We start from the raw sequence: 17,477 nt of genomic DNA on the forward strand, positions 1-17,477 counted from the left end.
CTTATAAAAGCTAACTTAACCAAGATAACAGAATGGGATACGTTGTGGTATTTACACCACAGCCCTGATAGGTGGTGCGTACTGCTCCAGGGGCTGCACTGGGGAGACTCAGGAAGGCATTCTCAGTGTGCTCTAAGGTGTCCCTCTATTCCATCTCTACCCCTTCCCTCCTCCCTAGTGCGCCAGCCCTTCTACTCAAGTGGGCACAGAGAAAGGTGGGGGACCATCACCTCCCCTCTTCTTTGCTCCTCCCTGCCCCGTTTTCAGAGTCTTGCTCCCTGAGGGGCACAGGCATTGTTACAGTGAGAGGCCATTGACAGTTGTGTATGGCGGGGAGAGGAAGCATCTTGCGATAAGGGGTCCTCATGATCTGATCCAACCTAACATGTGCGGCGTCTTGCGATACGGAATATGGAAACCTCTCTTTTTCCCCCCCACCCTGCTTGGGGCCAGAGAGCACCTAACATACTTTATAAGCTTCTTGGAGCAGGGATCATGGGCCAGATCCTCAGCTGATGTAAAACAGCATAGCTCTGTTGCAGTCAATGGAGCTCTGCTAATTTACACCAGCTGAGTACCTGACCCATTTTTGGTTATGGGGCTTGTATAAATGTTAGGTATACTTTTTTTTTTTTTTAAAAACACAATAAAATATTTGGGGGAGAGAAGATCTCATCCCCGAAGACAGAAGTATCCTGCTTTAATTCAAAGGGGGTCTGTTTGTGTTGTGAGCAACATTGGGAGAAGAGCTGGGCTCTGCAGGAAAGATTTCCTAGCTGTGTCTAGGATTTACATATCCTCACTCCACCTTGCATTTCTACTGCCTAGTTAACGGATGTTAAAAGGAAAAGCAGAACAAGCCACCCACCAACAATCGGCTTGGCTCACTTTGTCGCAGAGTTTCTTATTCAATAATACACAAATATCACAGTTTCCATTACTTTTCTAATTAATCTTAACTGTAGGCTCCTCTGTAGTTATTTTACTCTGATCAAAGAATTTAGTCCATTTTCAAAATGTTAGTAATTTTCCATAAGAGTGATAAAAGTTACCAAAAGGTTCACCATTTTTTTTCCCATTCTAGTCCTACTTCCTTTTATGGGTTGCTTAACATCAGAAATGTATTCTTAAGCACTTCTTCCCTTACATTATCCACTGATAAATGCAAGACAAGTCCCAAGGACAATGTTAAGTGTATGAAATAGGTAATGAATGCTCTGTCTAGACAAGAGATACAGACAATAATGTTCCTCTTCTCTCAGCTCCATCATCTGCTAACAGTTTTGATAGTAAACTAAATACTTGCATAATGTCTGCTTTTGTTACATTAAGAAGAAAGAAACTTAATTAGCCATGTCTAAATAGAGAGCATAATAAATTTAGTAATCCTAACAACATCTATCTAAGGATTAAATAACATTCTATTGGAGGAGTTAATGGTGGGCACATCCAGGAGCTATTTCTCCTCCTTCCCTGGCAGAAGGGATAATCATAATAAACTAGTAAGCCATATATGTACTACTCACCTGATGGAGCTTCTCCCAGAACTCAGGTCCTTCCTCCATTTTTCTTAAGCTTGATGGAATGTACCAAAAGCAAATGTTCGCATACTCTGGCTGAGTAAGAGAAAAAAGGATTGCTTATCAATGATTGCGGGTCAAAAGGTTTTATTATATTTCTGTGAAAATTTTCAGCTAAAACATTTGAGCTTTAGAAATGTTTCATCAAAAAACAAACAACTCCTCCTCATCAGATTGAAGGGGCTTTTGTTTAGTTGCCATAGTAAAAAAACCCCCAAATGCTGACTTTTATATTTTTTCACCCCCTTTACTCCTCTACAATGCCTATGCCACCCCTGCTTTCCCCACCCCCGACACTGGGCGGGAAGGGTAGTCTTCAAGTTTTTACACACACCCCTCTACCTTCCTTTTCCAGTGGGAAAAAGGAAGAGACAAGGGAAGCAGGGCGAAGGTGGACATTTTAGCACAACTTCAAAATTAAAACTTAAATTTTGATTTTTCCTTAATTTTTCATTTCAAGTGAAAAAAATTGAAATTTCATCAATACAAAAAAAACCCGAAAAAATTTGGTTTCAGAAAACCCTATTATTCATAAAAAAAACACCTTATAATGGCAATTTTTTTGACCGCCTGGTACTCATATGGTATAACAATGGACTTGATGCCAGGATTCCATGCATTTAATTAGAGTCCAAAACTCCTTGGGGTGATATACATGTCCTGTCCAGGAGATATTCTCTCAAAATTTCTGAACATGACTGTGGAACAAACGAAGACTCCGCTTCTCCACCCGGCTCCTGAGTATCTCTCTCAGGTTTTATGCTCAATTCAGAACTTGTTGATGGGAGACTCACAGCAATGACCATTCACGGTTGGTCAAAATTAGGACACTTCATACTTATGAGGATTCTGCGTGTAGGATTCACAAATTTTCCTAATAGGCCCCTACAGATTCTACCCAGTTTCTTTTGGGACAAATGAAGGACACATAGCACCATCTGGAGAAACAGTTAATGCATCCCAGTCCTGTTCAAACTTCCTAAAAAACGCCACCTCCTTAACAGTGACCTGCCATGTCTTTGCAATTCAGAGCTCTACTTAAGGGGGGCAAAGGATGGAGACGATTAGAACATACCTCCCCACTACTAAACCCTACTATACCCACAGTTTTCACTGATGCTGGCTGAAAAACAAGGAACAAATGTTGAAATAGGGAGGAAGATAGCTAGATCACACCATCATTTTGCCCCAATGCAAACACTGCTGGTACTCCCAGACCTCCTCCCAAGTGAGTGGAGACTACCTAGACCATGCCAAATTCTTTCATGAAAGGGCACTGGGAACTATTTATATTCACTGCTTCACTTTAAACTGCATTTAATACATTCTTTGATCAGCAAGGAGAATATCATTATCAGCAGGAAGAGATCAGCAGACTTGCCACCTGCTGCCAAAGAATGAAATGAAGTTCAGCTCTAAAAGTCCCATATTTCTCTAATAGGAATGGATCAAGCCCCGGATGTACAGTAGTTTCCTCATGAGCTGAAGCGCTAGCTGACTAATATGGGGTTTCAATCTCAGTTTTGTTTCAGGGCAGAGGGGGCATGCAGTCAATGGCTTATCTTCCCTTCATCAGATGCAACCATGCCTCAGTTTCCCTTCATTCATTGGGTAGGTTAACCCTCTGGCTATGTGAGGAAAACTCTGCCTTTTCCAGAGTCAACAGAAGTCCAAGAAAAACTGGCTCCACTTAGCCATTTTTCACATACACCTCTACCTCAATATAACACGACCTGATATAACACAGTAAAGCAGTGCTCTGGGGGAGCGGGGCTGCGCACTCCGACGGATCAAAGCAAGTTCGATATAACACGGTTTCACCTATAAAGCGTAAGATTTTTTGGCTCCCGAGGACAGCGTTATATCGAGGTAGAGGCTTAGTTTCCAGTCCCTCCCTCAGGGCCTGAACAATCTTATCCCTTCATGCAGCAAGTGAAAGGCAAAGCTTTTCTCCCACCTTCTCTAGAAGTCCCAGCCTGGGGCCTCTAAACAATAAGCAACTGCCCAATCCCACCATCAAGCTCTTTTGCCCCAGGTAGTTTCATTCATGGGCTTCCTTGCACAAACCTAAACCTTCAGCTCAGTGCAGGACTGACACTTCTGGGTCACTGGCAGCCTTTTCCCAAATGGGCAGCTTACCCCTCCTGGGGTTCTTATTCTTCTGCAGGCCTCTTCCCATCTGCTCCTCCTTCCCACCCATACTCCTGGCATCCCCTCACTGGAGGGGCTCACCAGCAGCTATGGGTGATCTCTACAGGTTCACTCTGTAGAGGACCCCACATCAAATCTGACCTCTTTCCTGAGCTATTTTACATCCCTGCCTTCCCTTTCCCAGCACATACTGCTGCTGAGTTGTTAATAATTCCTACCAGTTCTTCTGGATTACAAATTCCAGAACACCTTGCCACTCAAACAGGCTTGAGACAAGCCATGAAACCTTCCCCAGAACCCTTTGTTACCCAGGAGAATTCTCCCCCCCGCCCCCGTGTGTGCTCTCTCCAAATTAGCAGAAATGTACTGGGAAAAAATTATGTTTTCAGTTTCTTTCAGCTTCCACTCCAACCATGATAGTTAAAGCACAAGTATAAACCCACATTTCAATTTTAAATTCACTTCTGTCCTTTTAATTCTTTTTCCACCCTGTTGCTCTTCATGTGTCTACTGCCCCCTTCCTCCTCCTGTCCCTTTCTTCTCCCCCTATGCCTCCGCCATCCTGTTACTCCCCATCTTCCGGTCTACTCTTCTCCTTCTCCTATTGCTGCTCTTCTCTCTCTCACACACACACACACACACACACACACACACACACACACTTCCTCTAAATAGACTCCCCTCCTCGATGTTCCCAGGTGCTAATCTCATTGGCCAAAGAGTTGAGCAGGGGCAGGAGCTGAGACCCCCGCTGCTCAGCACATTCTCTGCAAACAGGATCTTCGTCAACTTACTTTGCCATGGAGTAAATTGGAAGGAAAAAAATGTTATCAGTAGAGCTGTTTGAAAAGTGCCAGTTGTTCTACACTGGAAATTTGGGAATGCAGGGGGTGGCGATTGTTTTATTATCATTATTTTTAAATGAAGAAGAGTCCACTTTCAGGACAGAAGTTTTAACTGAAAAACTCCAACCAGCTCTAGTTCTTAGCCATAGCTCTAGCAAGGGTGGTCCTTTTGCAACCCTACCTATTGCCATACAAGGGGATTACTCAAGCCATAGGTCCCAATGCCTATACAACCCCAGAAATGGACAGAGTGATTATGTGAAATATGGACAATATGATGTGGTTTAACACTTCTGTGCATCAGCAATTTACCAAGTTTATTTAAATAAGCACCCAAAATACAGACTGGCATTTGACAAAAACACAAACTCAGTTCTATAGTCACCTACCTCCAACAGAAGCTGGAATCCTTCTCTTTTCTTAATTTCATCGACTAGGTATCTGCAAGTAAACATACGTTTATAAGATATAACAAAAATATAGGATATGCAGGTAGCAAAAAATGGTCTTGAACATGTCTAGATTTCTTAACAGCAGACCTTTAAAATAGTTTCTACCTGCTGTGAAAATACAACAGTTAATGGGATAACCAGCTCCCGAAAATAAGTAAAGACTGGAGCTAAGCGGTGAGTGATGGTATAAACCAAATGCTGCCCACTTTCATTGGGAGCAGAAATTGGGCCTACCTGTATTAGAATTGTGAGCTGCACGGATCCACCAACGTAACTCCCTTTTCCAACACTGAGGGCTTGTTTACACTTAAAATACTGCAGCGATGTAGCTGTTCCGCTGTAGTGCTTAGTGGAGACACTATCTACATTGACAGTGTAGGTACTCCACCACCCCGAGAGGCAGTAGTTGTCAACATAGTGCTGTCTACACTGGGAGTTAGGTCACTATAACTGCGTCACTCAGGGATACGGATTTTCCACAGGGGTATGGAACAACGTAGTTCTATCAACGTAAGTTGCTAGTATAGACCACGCTTGAGTTGTTCTCCACTAATAACTCACTTTCTGTTCCACAGCTAAAAGCTCTGTGCTGCCATCTCATTTCACTTCACTGCCTACTTCTGACATTTCTCTAAGTCCTGCCACTGCCCCCAATTCTCTTACTCTCTCCTATTCTTTAGCATCATGCCCTGGTGCACTGGACCTCTCTCTCAGCAACCCCCAGTATCTTCACAGTTCCACTTTTACACAACAATGTATGTCACTGATGCATAATCATCCCTGGGTATTCTCCAATAACAGGGCACTAAAAGAAAATGTTCTTCTTTCACCACCAGCAGAAACACACTAATGTAATAAGTGAAAATAGGTCTGAACCAAAATCATGGATCCAAAAAACCCCCTCAAATTACAGAAATATTTGGATCTTGACCCAAACGTTACAGCAGGCACAGATCTCTACAGAATTCTAAACCAAAAAAGGGTGGATTTCACCCCATCTGATTGTCAGAAGACTTTGGGTTTGGATCCAAAGTCCGCAGCTCAGTTTCATTTCTAATCATAAAGGTAGTAATTGGAGCTGTGTGGGGAAGATGCAAGTACCATTTTGCAAAGGATTTCAAAGTTCGGCTTTGTTCCAAATTATAATGAAAACCGAACATTTTAAATTCTCCACAAAGGGAAAAAAAACCGTTTTGGGTCAATCAAAACATTTCATTTTGAGGAAATCAAAACTTTGCAACATTGGCTGTTTTGTATTATAATACAACATTTTTAAAAAATTAAAACAAGGTAATTTCGAAACAAAAAAAAAATCTAAACATTTTGTTCCAAAAATGTTGAAATGGGACATCTCACTATTGTCTGAACTTTTTTCCACATTTTACTTCTGAAATGAAACAGTGGTAAAATCAACCTGATTTTGCGACATGTTTGAATTTCAATAGAACTGCATATTCCAGTGCAATATGGTTCCATCAAAGTTTTTCCAACTGGCTCTAGGAGTAATGCAACAAGAGTAGAGATGGTCAAACTATTCATTGTGAACACTTTGTCCACATTTTGGCTTCTTTTTCCTGTTTGTGAATTGTTCACCGAGTTTCAATTGTTACTCATAATTGTTCAAACTATTGAGGCTGAAATTTTTTTTTGCATATGAGCTCTTTGAAAGTTGTTCATTGCCTGTATTTGTTATTCACTCTTACTGCTGTGCAAGTAGTCACCTTAGCCACATGGAATTGTTTCTGTGCCCTAACTGGATCAGCATAACTGTAATAAGAAGCGGGAGTGTGTGATCATGTCACCCAGTATTTGATTTTCTGGGGGAAAGGATAGGAGCAGTTTCTGAAGTTAGAAGGAGTAACCCTGGCAGGTTTAGGGAATGTTTAGGACATTTAAAACATTTTTTCCCCTTAGGCCACTTGAGTCAGGCCTTGCCCGAGACATCACTGCTAGAAAATTTAAGCTATTGGAATATTACAGGCAGGGATCAGATTTTAAATTACAACTGGCAGTCCGAGCCTAGCCGCCCGCGGCTGACAGCTGGAACCCTGCTGGGGCTGAAGCATGTAACTTAGCTTCCCGGGGGTCCGTGACGTGAGATCCCGGGCAATTGCCTTGCTTGCCACCCTCTAATGCTGGCTCTGTACTTGCGACCTCCTAAATCTGTTCTCTGACACTAGGTTGATAAACACTGGTCTACAAAGTCTGTTTAATGTTATACAAGTTACCATCTCTATTTAGCTTATGTACACAACATCACAAAGAGTACGATTTAAAAAAAAAAATGCAAAAATGATAATTAAAGCATTAAAACATAACCCCCTTCCTTATTTACAGCGTACATGAACCATTACTTCTATAAAGAGTACCAGTTTTTAAAAATGCAGAAATCATCATTTTAAGTTGTAACAGCAATACTAATGGTAACAACAATATGTAATATGCAGAAAGTACAGTACATAGCATGATGGTAGGTACAGCAGCACTCACATTTAGAATGCCTGGAAAAAAATCTGACAGTTTGCATTGTTCTAGATGGGAGGTTCTCGTCTTCATTGTGCGATCATGGAGTGGCTTCATCAACAGCAGTTCAGAGGAGTCGGTACTGGGCTGTTGCTCCAAGTACTGAAGGAAGAGGTTTCCTGCTTTTGCAGCATCACAGGGAGAATTTTTTTCCAATCAATTCTTCCTCAGCAGACCCTTCAGCTGCATAGTCGCTGTCAGCGTCTAGTACAGTCTGAATGATTTTGGCAGCTTCCAGTGTAGTTAGCATCATTTTCAAGCCAATCTGCAACATCACCTTCATCGACTTCTGCGCAGCGAGGAAGTCTTATGGAGGAGATCCACAAATGCACTGGTCTCTTCTTCAGCTGAAGTTATTGCTGACACTTAGCTGTTCTAAGTGTCAGCAATAACTTCAAGCCACAGATTTTTCCACAGTTTTTGTAAGGTTGACCTGGAGAGGTCTTCCCATGCTTCTGCAACCTCATATATAGCATCCTCGATATTGATTTTTTTTTTCCAGCGCTGCAACATATTGCCTTTGTTCTCAGTTGCTTCATCAGACATCAGTAGTCGATTAAGAAGATCCTGTTGATAGCGTTGTTTTAGACTTTCCAGCACGCCTTGGTCCATAGGCTGCACAAGAGATGTTACGTTTGGAGGGGAGAAAAAAAACCCAGAAGATCAGGTTATCTTGGGAGGTGAGCCCTCTGTCATCAGAGTGAGCAACTGCGTTGTCCAGCAGTAAGATAGCTTTCAATGGGATGCTGTTTTTGTTCAGATGAGCTTGCATACTTGGAACAAAAGTTTTTAAAAACTCAAATCACGAAACAAAACACTGTCCATCCATGTTTTTCCTTGTGATTTGTAGAGGAGGGGCAAAGCATCCATTTTTGCATTTTTAAGCGCATGCGGATTCATTGCTTTACCAATGATAATTTATGGGAGCTTGGATGTGCCACTAGCATTAGCACAGGCCAGGGCTGTCAAACGTTCTTTGCTCCGTTTGTAGCCAGGAACAGATCTTTCCATTCCTGCAGCAAGTCCCGTCACAGTTATAAATTTGTTCCAGTGACAAGTTGTGCTCAGCTAAGATATTTGCCATTTTTTTTTAAATAGTCAGAAATAACTCCTGAATTAGCAGACAGCTTTTCCCTGGTGACTGTTAGCTGTCGTGATGCTTTTTAAACTGACCGAGCCATCCCTGACTAGTTGAGAAACATGCGTCCCCTTCTAAACCTTGATGAAAGCCTTAAGCCTTCTTGCATAGTGAAGGACCACTAATAGGAATGCCTTTCTCTCTCGCCTGTATAAACCACAGTTAAAGGGCTTCATCTAGACCAGCATCGTTCAGTTGCTTCATGGTCTTCCAGTATGCAGAGATATTGAGTTATTCATGCAATATTTAAGAATTTGCCCTGCATTGTGTTTGATGTTCAATACTGTGCTTTATCCAATGCTATAATTTTGGGCTATTTTTGCTAGCGACTCTTTTTTATTTTATTAATAATCTCTAATTTTGCATCCAATGACAGCACTACACGTTTTTAGTAGTGTCAATCTTTTACAAGACTGAAAACACGGCATACCAATACTATGATGGAGGTGATGTCAATTTCCTATGATCCTGTGTGCGCGTGGGTGGTTCGGTTAATAAGAGCCGCATAATGGAGGCTTGGATAAACTGGGTTCTATGGTAATTATATGTTGCCATAGTCACACAAAGTAATTACATGTGACATTTGCATGCACAGCCCCAGCTGCAAAGGTTGCAGCCAAATCCTTGTCAGGCCTATTTAATTGCTTCTGAGGCTACGTCTACACTATCACTTATGTTGGCATAACCTATGTCACTCAGGGGTGTGAATAAGCCACCCCCGGAGCGACATAAGCTGCACCAACTTAAGCGCCGGCATTGACAGTGCTATGATGCGGGAGAGCTTCTCCCGCTGACACAGATGCTGCCACTCGTTGGGGGTGGATTAACGAAGCTGATGGAAGAGAGCTCGCCCATCAACTCAGAGCAGCTACACGAGGGAGCCTACAGTGGCACTGCTGCAGCGGTGTAAGCTCTCTAGTGTAGTGATAGCCTGAGTAAAGGCACTAGGTAAGGGGTATCGTGCTGCCCTGGCTCTGAATGGAGTGGTTGCATACTCCTATCTGTCTTGTTTAACTGCATTGGCTCCAGGGCACTGGCCTGCAGTTCGGAGAACACGGTTCCCATGGCACTGTATTGTTGTTAATCGCTGCGTCCCATTCCACACACAGCAATATTCCATACATCTAGCTACCTCCTGCATTTATTGAATGTACTTTATCTCCTGTTTGCTCTGTCAGCAACTGCAAATTAGTAATGCCAGCATGAGTCCATGTGTGCAGTCAGCATGATCAGACCCCACAAAAGTCCTTTTGTCAGGATTCTGGCCAGGGTCTGGGAATATTTCAATAAATCTGTCCATTTGTTGTGATACAAGCAGAAAAATGCCTAAGTAACTGCTTTTACTGGTTATCACTACATACCGTGAGCACAAATAGAGGGAGGAAGAAATCTGTCAAAACACCAACTTTGGGCCCTGTGTACATGCCAGGGGAAAGTCCCAATATGGGCACCACCAGTACAGCTTCATTGTCACAGCCTGGCACGTTAGCTGAGATCCTGCAGAGATTGTTTATCCAGGGGCTCAATAAAGAATACCTTAGAGAGCATACATTTTTTCAAAGCAGAGCATGGGGAGTTGCCGTGTTGTTTGTGGTTAACAAGACTTGTGCATGTGACTCATTACCCTTAGTGTATATCCATATAACCTGATTGCCATGACAAAGTGCTGATGCCAGCTCTGAATGCTGTATCTAACTGCATGCTGCTGAGATCCTTCCACCTGTCTTATCAAAACGAAGCCAGCATTGAATCTCTTTTTCAATGTCCATTTAGATCAGCAGTTACCGTTAGCATTATAGTTTGCCACCTGGCCACCGTGATCAACCACAGTAACGTTCAGGTTGACAAAGCTAAGCAAAGAATAAAAAAGATGCTTTACCATTATTGCACCAAGGATTAGACTGATTTTATTATGGGATGGCTATGAGGCTAGTTAGCAAACTGGGCAAAGACCCACCATGCCTCTGGAGGAGATATTTTTGTGGACTAAAGTGAAACAAGTTTAGTGACCCTGACTACTGGCTATATGACATTTGTCCATATCATAAAACTACAGCACCGTGCACAACAAACAATCTGCTCAGGAGAGGTCCTAGACTGGAATAGCCCATGTTCCCTCATTCATTTAAAACAAAACTTCACACAAAAACACAACAACACGTCCCTTTTTTGGATTAGCTAAAATGAGATCACCTTGTTTTTGAAAGATGTTAGCAATTTTAAAATAGAATTAGCAAGATAGTTAGCACTGCAAAATAGCTCTCCTCCCTGTGGCTAGCATTTTGTTTTTGTTTTTTGTTTATTTTAACTACCCATTGAAACAAGATTAAAAGTGGTGGGTGACTGATTGACATTTGAGGTTTCTCTGACAACTATCCATGGCCAAAAAAGGCAGCCACTAGAAAATCCATCATTCTCGATTTCTAATGTTCAGTCCATTTGGCACCAGTGGTGTAATTTTCTCCCTACATCTTTCCATGGTGGACAGTAGAACTGTATTATTATTATCATCCCCTGACTGTGAAATCACAGAAGGGGCGGAGTCCTAGTTCAACAACTTCATAACAGAGCAGGAAAAACTAAGAAGTATTAGAAATTATTAACACCACAGAAAATGAGGGGGAGCCAGTAGTGAATGAAGCTAGGTTTCAGGCAGAGGGGTGTCTTTAGAAAAGGAATCAGACAGAGGTAGCACAAACTGTGGAGATGATGGTCTAACACAACACCCAGATGTGATCGCAATCTTGTGACTCTAAAACGCAGCTTACTCCATAAAGCAATAAGGAAATAAGGCAATCTAATTCTTTGCCATCAGGACTAAATGTAAAGAAAATAATCTCCAGAGTGATCAGTTGAGCACTCTAGCATGAGTATTTTAAAAGTAAGTCCTTTCAAGTAAATAGCTCAGGAGCACTCTGATCTGATCTAAGCTAATGCTATGAAAACATGATTCACCTCTAAAAAAAAGGGAGAAATCAATGCAATGGCCAGAGTTTGATGCAAAGGGAGTACAGAATTGCAATCAGATTAAAAACCTTTGCAACTCTACCTGGCAGTGGAAAAATTCTTGCCCTCAAATTGTAAGGTCAATGGACTAGCTCCAGAATTAATCCAGGTCATATTCAGGAACACTAAAATATCATCTCTGCAGCATCAAAGTAAACCCTACTGTAACATAGCAAGAAAAAGGCTGCACAGCTGGTCATGTAGTTAAGAAATCTGGCTTAGTGCCCAGGGAAACTGATGTCTCAGCTACCAAGTGCCTGTTCCCAGGCAAAGTCGAGATAGCAAAGCAGCTACTGTACAGAATATCACTGCTAGCTGTTATCTGATTAAGGCAATTTCATTAAAAAACAAAACAAAAATAAAAACTCACACTGTCAATTAGAAACACCACCAGCTAAATCCTAACTATCAAAGAGGGTATTGATCCCACCATTAATCTGTACATTCTCAGTCAGATGACCTGCACCAGTGACCTTGATGTGACTGAATCCTTCTACTGATAGCAAGAAGGAACTGACGCGCTCTGTATATATATTGACAGAGGGCCCTGAAGTGCACACAAGACTGCAATTTACTCAAAAGACTCTAGGGACATTTAAGCAGCAGAATCACGACAGTGGATTTGGTTTTTAATGAATTCCCTCTAGCGCCACTTTTTTTCTTTAGAATACCTATATTTTTACGCAATTTATGTTTTAGCTTTTTCTTTATATGGAAGTGTTGAAGAGGAACTGTCCCTTTAACTTGCACCATTGTAAACGCTAGGGTATTACTCTCTCTGACATGGTATTTGGCGTCAAATTAAAAATAAATTATTAACATAGGGCTGATTAGTGTTATTAATATTTATTTGTATTTTGAAGCCAAGGAGCCCCAGTCATGGATTAGGACCCTATTGTGCTAGGCACTGTACAAAAAGAAAAGGAGATTTTGTTTAATTTCAAAAGGTCAGTGTCCATGCAAAATAATCCATATAAATAATTCTCTTCTCAGAGCCTCTGGCAACACCATCTTGGAAGTGCTCATTGAGGGAGAATTTTACACAGTGCACAATGAGCTCATGGAACTTACTGCTACAAGACAGAGCTCAAGAACTTAGTAGGGTTCAAAAATAAAAAGGATTGAAAATTTATAAGGGTAACAAGAACATGCAAAGAATCACTATTAGAGAGGTTTTGAAGGGATGCTTCAGGGAAGAAGCCAACCTCTAATTAATGGGGCTTAGGAAGAAAAATTCCCTGTGGGCCAGGTATTCCACAAAATCCTGCTGTAGGGTTTCCTGTACGTCCTCCTGAGGCACAAGATACAGGCCACCAATGGAGTATGGATTTGTATGATCCATTATGGTAATCCCAATCTTCATTCTAAATCCAGATTCTGCACCTGACTTTCAAGAACATTATGGCTCATGCTCAAACATATTTTAAAAACAAAGCATTAATTTCAAATGCCTCTTGGAAGCACTTGCAAATGCTAGAGTGGTGGGATTTCTTGGCTGCTGCAAGGAGAGAAGCCACAGATGCTAACACACTTTAAAAACGATGGCACTCTACACATTAAAACCTTGCCTGCACCAGAGAGTTTTAGGGGAAGGGAAGGAAACCCCACTCTCCCTACAGGTACTACCACCAATTTGGTGGCATAAAAGAGTCATAAAGGGGCTGCAGTGGCCCAAGGGAATTTCCCCTCCATACAGTCTCTGGAATGGTAAATTCACCTCCAGCTGGATATAGCACAGAATCTGGCCCATTGTGTTTTGGGATTAATGAAAAACAGCAGCGTCGTTTCTAAATTAGATATCTGAAATAAGAAGGGCATTCTTCACTGGACCACATCAGTTTCCAGACGATCACCTTTAGGCCTAATACAGATTGATGGTAGCCCTTTAAATTGGACCCTGAACTTCATTTTATCCCTAATTTATGAATTATTATTAGATTATTTTAAAGTTATAAAGGTTTAACTGGTTTCAGGATAGACAGTGTGCTGTGGACATTGTTATGGAAGCTTCAGTCAATTAAAACAAACAAAAAAAAGCAACATTCAAATTAGAGATCAGGTACCTAGCTAAGGCAAGGGCTCTGTTTACTCGTTCCTCAAGTCCTGTAGTTCCCAATGCCTTCCACGTCATCCAGAATTTAAATGCATCTGGTCGTCGGCTACACTGGATAGACTTGTCTCCTGTGTCGTAGCTGACATCATAGAACTTGTCCTGCTGGAAAAGGTAGGAGGCCTTGGCAGAGTAGCATTTCTTAAGCAGGTCCTATTTTAAAATAAAATAAAAGTTTAGACAGCTGCTGTGCATTTAAAAAACACTTTGAGTTTTGTAAGCAACATTATAAGTTGGAAATTAACTTGCACTATTTTCTTTGTGCCAAACTTTTACTGAAAAAAAAAAAAAAAAAACAACCAACAACATGGAATGAACCCAAGCATGGAGAATCCATGCAAGTCCTTCCTTATTGCTTAAGCACACTGGATGAAACCCTGGCCCCTATGAAGCCAATGGGAGTTTTGCCATTGATCCCAATGGGACCAGGATTTCATCCCATATTGCCAGTGATGAGTTGTGGGCTGTGGAAGAGTCTTCTGTATCAGCCCCAAAGAGGCCAAGGGAGCAGGTGAAAAGAAGAGCCACTGGATCTGCATTTACACTGAACTAGTTGCCCAAATATATAGAGTGTTGGCCTGCTGCTGCCATAGTTGCAGTCCATAGGTTGGAAGAGCAGTCACAGAGGAGGTGCTTTGCAGCCAGGAACGCTGGAACAATTTGTATAGTGGGGGTGCTGAGAGCCATTGATCCAAACTGTAAACCCTGAATAGGATGGAAACCACTTCAAGTCAGAGGATGCCGCAGCACCTCCAGAAGCCCTAGTTCCAGCACCTATGTTTGCAGCCCTGTGGCCTGCCTGTGGATAAAGGGGTAGCTGAATCCAATCTGGCCTGCTCCAACAGAGTTCCTTATGTACAGTCCAATTACTTGGGGCTTATGAGGTGGGGTGGATTTCACCCCAAATTTCAGATTTCCCCCCCAAAAACACTGGACAACCTCTAATGATTTAAGCATAGATTATTCATTTGGTACAATAAAAATACACCAAGCAGAGTATCAATACAGCATCATTTTCAGTCTCCAAAGAGATTTCTGCCACTCTTCACATTTAAAAGTAGCATGCAGGAAATTATTTTATTGCATCATAATTCCAGTTTTGAAATGAAAGCATTTTATGCAAAAATTCACATGCTCGGACTCTCAAGACTAATTCAGTAGAGACTGTCCACACAGAGATGAGTGGTGAAAAAGAAGCCACAATAAATGAGTTCTGTAGAGGGATCAGAAAAAGAATGAAACCACATCATTCATAAGAGGAGGGTGGGTTGTTGTAGGATTATGGGATACAAACTATGGCGAAAGACACAAGCTTACAGATGGAGGGGGAAGGAAACAAAGGCAGCATTAAAGGAGAGGGGAGTTGGAAGAAGGTAGGTCACAAGGTGGGAAGTAGGAGGAAAGGAGAGCTGTGATGCAGCAGGCACAGACCAGAGCAGAGCCTGGAAGATTTGGAGGAGGGGTTTAAAACTAAAGTGCAATGAGACAAGATGCTAGTGAAATGTCTTGAGGAAGGGGTGCCATAGAGCAACAGGAGAAGATGATGATTTTAAAGGCAGAAGTTTGGATGGCCAAAGAGAGCAGAGATAGGGATAAACAGAAAGGAGAAGGTTGCAGCATTTGAGACAGTGAGGAATGGACAGATTTGATAAATACTGCGGAGGAAGAAGCAAGAGCCGGGATGTAGCAGGAAATGGGAAAGAAGTTGAAGATGGCCCTAAGGTTGTGCACCTACATGACAAAGGAGGGTAGTGGAGTGGTCAATAATTGAGGAGGGTGGAACTAATGGAGGATTTCTGAATGAAACCATTCAATTAGAATGCATGTAGAGTAAAAGTTTGGCTACAGAATTTAATCTGGATTTGCAACTGCGTGTTTAAGTGGCAGCCACATTGCACGTGTTCTAAGTAGATCGTGAAGCCTATAAACATGAAACCTTGCTGAACATCATCTCATGGAGAGAACACAATCCATTTTTTAAATTTCAGTGTGGACTGACTGAAGATATATTTCATATTTCATTTCTCTACATCTGTTGCAAGTTTGATTGTGAAATGGTACAAGGTGTCTGACAGAGACTTTTGTGAAAAGTGTTATTTCTGTAACAGAACGTACAGGTTTTAATCTGCATTCCAATGCATCACAGATAACTCTCTTCAACTGGTAATTAAATAGAAGAAAATATGTCAAGACAAAAATCCAAGGGATATAAAAGTGATACGAGTTACCTACTGGCATATGTAGAATAAAATCTGTCAGGATGAGGGAATAATAAAAGGGAATAACATTCCTCACTTCAAGTCACTATGTCTTCCTCCTTGTTCCTTCAATTCCCCTTCGAACATTGGGCTATGGACTTGATTGAGGGGCACCAAAAGGGAGAGATTTCAAGGAGGGGTGTGCGGGGACTGGACGCTATCAATACCACTAGCTTCCCAGAGGGGCCAGCAAATCACCAGCCTGTCTCACCTCCCTAGTGGCCAGCAAAATTGACCTTGTAGGGAGGAAGCTCATACTATCACCTTGGAAAGAGTAGTACGGCGGCTGCTCTCCCCTTGCACTCCTCAGAATGGTAATGCTCCTATTCCATACCCACAAGCTGGAGCAGTGGCTGGAAAACCACAACAGGGCCCTACATTTGTAAGATTTAAGAAAGCATCCTCTGTCCTTTTAGGAGATTGGAAGTCATGGTGACAAAGGCAAGAAGATGGAATCTCAAATCAAACACTGAGCCTTTTCCAATCCCTAAAGTTTCTTACAGTCTGGTCTTATGTTCTTCTGTGTGGCCCCATACCTGCTACAGTAATCTACCTGCACAGCCATTGCATCACGTTAAGTCAGTTTTGAAAAGAAAGCTTGCTTTCATAGGTGGACATCTAAGTCAATTAGCAGAATAGGTAGTGCTACAGCTTGAAAAAGAAGTAGTGGTATTCAAAAAAAAAAAAAAGGGTGTTTGGTTTGGCTCCTATGGACTACGCATCACAATTCTGCATAGTGTTTCAGTTGTGAGGGTGAGGCAGGGATGGACCCGGAGTTATGAAAATATAACATAGCTGCATTGCAGCGGGTGTAAGGAATCAGAACCTGCAGCAGAGCCAGTCTCCAGGCAATCTGAGGAGCGGAGCTGACCTGTGGTAGGCTGCCTCATTGGCAATAAGAGTCAACAGACCAGCACTTAAACCCAGCAGCAGCAGTTTGGTGGCTGCTCAAAGCATTCACCCATGACTGTGATAGCTCCTGGCTTGGAAACAGCTCTGCCCCTGCTTTGCCTCACTCCATGTAACCTGGCTCTGGCCCATGGCTCCAATTACTGACTTCTGGCTCCTGCTGTAGCCACCAGGGCTCACTCCTGCACTAACCACCAGGCACAATCACCCACATCCTGCTCTTTGACAGAGAGCATCAGAGGATATTAGTTCCCCTCGTGTCAATCTTTCCTATGGGAAATAATTATGTCTATCACAAAAAGACCTAACATGGTGTGTAATGTTAGTGCAAGCCATGGAAGGTCACTTGAGATATTGCTATAACCAGAACTGAACAGCTTCATAATTGAATATGTCAGACTGCAAACACAGCAGGTGTTTAAAAAGTAGTCCTATCTACTTGGAGTAAATGCTAATTCCCTGGAAGGTTACTCAGGAGAAGAGAGTGATGAATTCATGGGGGCGA

At 42.1% G+C, this 17,477-nt stretch overlaps 1 protein-coding gene across 4 annotated transcripts in view; it reads right to left on the reverse strand.

The window, feature by feature from the left end:
* Positions 1 to 17,477, reverse strand: part of GADL1 (glutamate decarboxylase like 1) — a 103,517-nt gene that overhangs the window by 42,517 nt on the left and 43,523 nt on the right. For all 4 annotated transcript variants that reach the window (XM_042840491.2, XM_005309819.5, XM_042840499.2 and 1 more), the window contains 3 exons: positions 13,759 to 13,958; positions 4,966 to 5,017; positions 1,527 to 1,616 (listed from right to left, as the gene is read on the reverse strand). In XM_042840491.2, coding sequence (XP_042696425.1) covers positions 1,527 to 1,616; positions 4,966 to 5,017; positions 13,759 to 13,958 — 342 coding nt within the window. The remainder of the gene's footprint in view (positions 1 to 1,526; positions 1,617 to 4,965; positions 5,018 to 13,758; positions 13,959 to 17,477) is intronic.

The sequence above is a fragment of the Chrysemys picta genome, chromosome 2 (assembly GCF_011386835.1).
Source record: "Chrysemys picta bellii isolate R12L10 chromosome 2, ASM1138683v2, whole genome shotgun sequence".
NCBI lineage: Eukaryota > Metazoa > Chordata > Testudines > Emydidae > Chrysemys > Chrysemys picta.